We start from the raw sequence: 4,545 nt of genomic DNA on the forward strand, positions 1-4,545 counted from the left end.
CACACACACACACACACACACACATTAATGTAGAAACACATACAAAAGTACAAGCACACACAGATGTACACTGCACCAATGGCTATAAATACTCTTTGGGATGAAGTGACACTCATAGACTCACTCACACACACACAAGCACGCACGCACTCACTCACGCATGCACGCACACACACACACACACACACACACACACACACAAACACGCACACGCACACGCACACGCACACACACACACACACACACACAACATGAGATCACCACACTCTAGGCTTCCCAACACAAACATGCCATGCTGAATTCCCACATCAGACTAAAATAGACCCCGTTCGCTCCCTCCAACACCTCCAAAACCCCAACTGAAAATCCTGCCTGCAGTCTCACCTCTCTCAGCGCTTCACTACCACCAACCAAGACTTCCACCCACGGCCTTGTCCTTTCCATTACCTCTTTAGTCCCGCCCCTCACTCTGTTCTCCAACAGAAAAACCCAGACATGAAATCTTTCATCTTGCCCCGTCCCTCATTGACACCTTCTTTCCTTGCATCTAAGAATAGTTTTATATCCCCGTTGCCCTCTTTAGAGACTTACTGATTTATAGACTCACACATTCACAGCCACACATTTATGACGTCCCCAGTTTTATTCTGCTGTTTTAATGCTACATGTTGTCTCCTATTTCTCTGCATTCAAAATAGTAGCCAGCATAAAAGGCATGGAATCCAAATTGGAAAATCATTGAGAATGAAACACAAGACTTACTAGAGCTGGAGGTGAACGGACAGGTTGGGGCTACAGGAGCCGTAGGAAGGGGGGAGGGTAATGGAGGAAGGGGGGAGGGGAGGGAGGCAGGACAGTTGGGTGAGAGAGGCCGGGTGGAGGTGAAGAACAGCTGGACACTGTGGTGCTGGAGGACAGGACAGGGCAACGCTGTCAGACACCTGGGTGCAGGCAGAGATACAGGACAGCAGGGGGACAGACAGGACGTCAGACAGACAAACACAGGGACACAGGGAATGCCTGGATTTACAAGCTGCAGAGGGAGATGTTACATCACATGCTATTGCAGATTATTTCATAGTTTCATAATACAACTCTTCTTACAAAAGTCATAACAGATCATCAAAATGGCTGTTTATCTCAACCATGTAATCACATATTCCATTGACTAAGTAAAACACAATTACAAATTGACTTTTTTACCACATCTGTGTTTTACTACATAAAGTCATTGTCTTTCACGATGTGATGCTCACAATACTTTTAATATGCTTCTCTTCTGATTTGCATACACATGTCACATGTTAATCCAATTGCTCCTAACCCTCTGGGGGGACATTTTTACATTCCTTTTACATTCACATTTTAAGGATATTTGCATTTAACCAGAGATGTGTTTCATATCAAAATGTTCAGAACAAACTCAGCTTTGCGTAAAGTCAGGGCCAAATTTGTTCCACAGCAATGTTTAAAGAGATCATTTGGACCTAAACTTCAATTTTGGTGCTTGAAATGAGTTTACAAAAGTCTTAGGTTCACAAAAGTAGGATAATATCTGAATAAAGTTGTAAATAAATGTCTAAAATGAAACATTTTTGAGTAGGACTGTTGTCAAACATCGCGTGGACTCGCCAGTGGGTCTTTTGTCCTGAGACGGTTAATTGTTGATCACTGAACCATTTGGTGAGCCTAGAGATTTTAAATTAGTTTGTCAGCTGTAAATGTAACGTGTTTGTTTGATCATCTAAATTACATGTAACCAAACATAATCAATATCGTTATTGCTAATTGATTTCAGCAAGTGGTAACCATAAGTGGTCACTATTCATAGGACATTTGCACCCTACATTTTTGCAGAAAAAATCACCAGAATGCAAAAAAAGAAGTGGTTGATGCTCAAAATTTGTATTTTGCTCAAAAATGGAGATCTCAACCCGCCCAATGTTGAACCCAAAGTTACGCGCTCCACTCTATTACAGTAAATAGCAGTTTCCATTACAGTACAGGGTTCAACAATAAGGGTTTCCCGTTGGCCCAGGGCAAATAGAACGCTGCGTCGCGCAATAAACATACCAATCCACCTGTCCGTTCGGGCTTCATCGCGGCTTTATCGTTGGAGAGCGCTTGTTGATGATGTGATTTGAATGTGCCATTGGCCAATCAACAATTGAGTTGGTACTTGACGCTTTTAACATATTTTTTTCCACATACAGAATGTGATGCTTTTTTTGAAAACTTTTGACGTTTGTTACATTTTTTTTACGGTTTGACATTTTTCCGATTCCTTTACTTTTTGGACGCTTTTGATGGGTCATTTTCTTTGAAAAAAAATCTATAGGGGCAATACTATAAGGCAAGTACATGTTAAGGTAAGTAAGTTTTCACTTGCCTGATTGGACTGAACAAAACTTAACGTTGCAGTAACATGGAGCAGGATAGACAACAAGCAACAGGAAGAGCATGTGGACAAGGGGTCAGTCAGAGAGGTTACTGTAAATGCTGTAAAAACATATTTGGCCAAATGATTGTAGAGGATGTCTTCATTGATCTCAACTTGATTACACATTGGATAGATATTATGTAATCATTTATAAGTTATATATTCTGTAAATGTCTGTTTGCTTTCTGTGTATTTTGTCGGTTCATCGTCGTGTCTCCTGTCATCATTCCCTGCGTCTCTCCATTTGTGATACGTCCCAGTGGCTGTGAGTTTTTTGTGTTCTCCAGTGTGCTTTATTATTTTTTTTTTTGGACACCTTTGGTTGTAGCCCTTCTTACACTGCCTGCTGCCTCCTCGCATCCACCTTTTGCACTTTGGGTCCAAGCAAATAGAAATTTTGAGCATTTGGAACACTTCATTTCCTGCATCCTGGTGAATTGTTCTGCGACAATTTGTGCTTTGTGCCTTTTGCAAACTGCTCTGCGAATGCTTTATACGGATTATAACTAGGACCACTCGATTAGGAAAAACATAATAATCACGATTATTTTGGTCATGTTGAAATCACAATTATTTATTGTGATAAGTTTAGATTTTGGGAAAAATGCTGCATTTATTGAAATTAAAAAAACAGTGAAACAGTGGAAACACCCTGAATTGTCACATTTCCCTTTATACTTTTCACGTTTTCAATTTTTTTTTCTTCATTCAGAACACAAGATAAAATAAGAGTTTATTTGTACAACATAATCTGCAAAATAATCGTTTCATCGGTTTTTGTAATTGTAAGGAGCCAAAAATCATAATCACGATTTCAATTTTGTTAATTGCACAGCTTTATTGTTAAGTCTTTCTGGAAGAGTTCAATCAAACTCCCTTGCTTTCCTCAGCTGGAACACACTTCTCTATGATGAGACAGAAACTACACTTTTCGAGAGCATAAATAAACAGGAAGTGTTATGAACTCACCTGGCGTCCAGCTCTATGGACTGCGGGAGGAACTTCTCCACTCCGTCATCAGGAAAATCTTGTGACAGCTTAGAGAAGAAGAAAAAACATATTATGTATCATTACATCCGCATTGTGATGATACCGAGCAATTCATCCCTGTAAAACCTGACTGTTCAAACAGCTCAATACTTCATGTAATTAAGACCAAATGTCTGTTTCCAATAATTAAATCAGAAACACGGGGGGAGGTAGAGCTGGGCCATACGGAGAAAACTAAATGTCATGATATTTTGGACCAAACATCTTGATGTTGATATTGCGACGATATTGTAGTATTGACTATTGGTGCTTTCACAAAACATTTACGCAATGAGATTTTTGATATATAATCAATGCTGTGGATACAATGATTAAGTGGGCAAAGGCAAATAATAAATAGCTATAACAGTCTTGTAAAAAATAAACATCAAACAACACAATTACATGACTTCACTGTAATGTAGCTAACCAGGAAAAGACAAGAATTATGCCATATTACGATATCTACAATTCAGATATTATCCAGCCTCATACAGTATATGGATAGTTATAATATCCATAATGTGCCCAGCCCTAGGGAGAAGTGATTGATTTATTCATTTAGAATTGTATAGGCATTTTACACTTGCAAAAGGTCAATCTGTAGAATAAACAGTACTGAAGAACTTTTACCTGAGATTATTTTTATCATTTAGGGAATGTGTATGTAATAATGTATCTCCAAAATTCTACTTCGGGGTTTGCTTCTTTTTGGTCAGATGTCCGTTTCCTTACACACGTTCCACCAAAACAAGTTCCTCACTGAGGCTATTTTACGTCGGCAAACGATACGATTATCCTGTTAACGTTTTTAATCGATTTGATAAAACGATGCTTCACCCCCTCAACTTTTGTTATATATTACAACATGTGGTTTTTATCAGAAATTCAAGCAGTTGGGTATATATTTACTCCCCTTTTATTGTATTTGCTCTTAACCCTTGTGTTGTCTTCCCACTAACCATGAACTTGTCCTTCCTGGTCAAAAATGAAAATGATTTTTTTTTTTGTGCTTTTCTGAAATTTTTGTTGCTTTTTCTGGTTTATTTGTCCCTTTTTTCCAGCTTTTGGCGCTT

The 4,545-nt window shown here is 38.9% G+C and overlaps 1 protein-coding gene across 3 annotated transcripts in view; it reads right to left on the minus strand.

Annotated features, from left to right (window-relative positions):
• The window catches only part of zcchc14 (zinc finger, CCHC domain containing 14), a 49,168-nt gene that overhangs the window by 13,717 nt on the left and 30,906 nt on the right, over window positions 1–4,545 (minus strand). For all 3 annotated transcript variants that reach the window (XM_032523217.1, XM_032523216.1, XM_032523215.1), the window contains 2 exons: window positions 3,410–3,477; window positions 763–941 (listed from right to left, as the gene is read on the minus strand). In XM_032523217.1, the coding sequence (XP_032379108.1) occupies window positions 763–941; window positions 3,410–3,477 (247 nt within the window). The remainder of the gene's footprint in view (window positions 1–762; window positions 942–3,409; window positions 3,478–4,545) is intronic.

This window comes from Etheostoma spectabile, chromosome 8 (genome assembly GCF_008692095.1).
Source record: "Etheostoma spectabile isolate EspeVRDwgs_2016 chromosome 8, UIUC_Espe_1.0, whole genome shotgun sequence".
Taxonomy (NCBI): domain Eukaryota; kingdom Metazoa; phylum Chordata; class Actinopteri; order Perciformes; family Percidae; genus Etheostoma; species Etheostoma spectabile.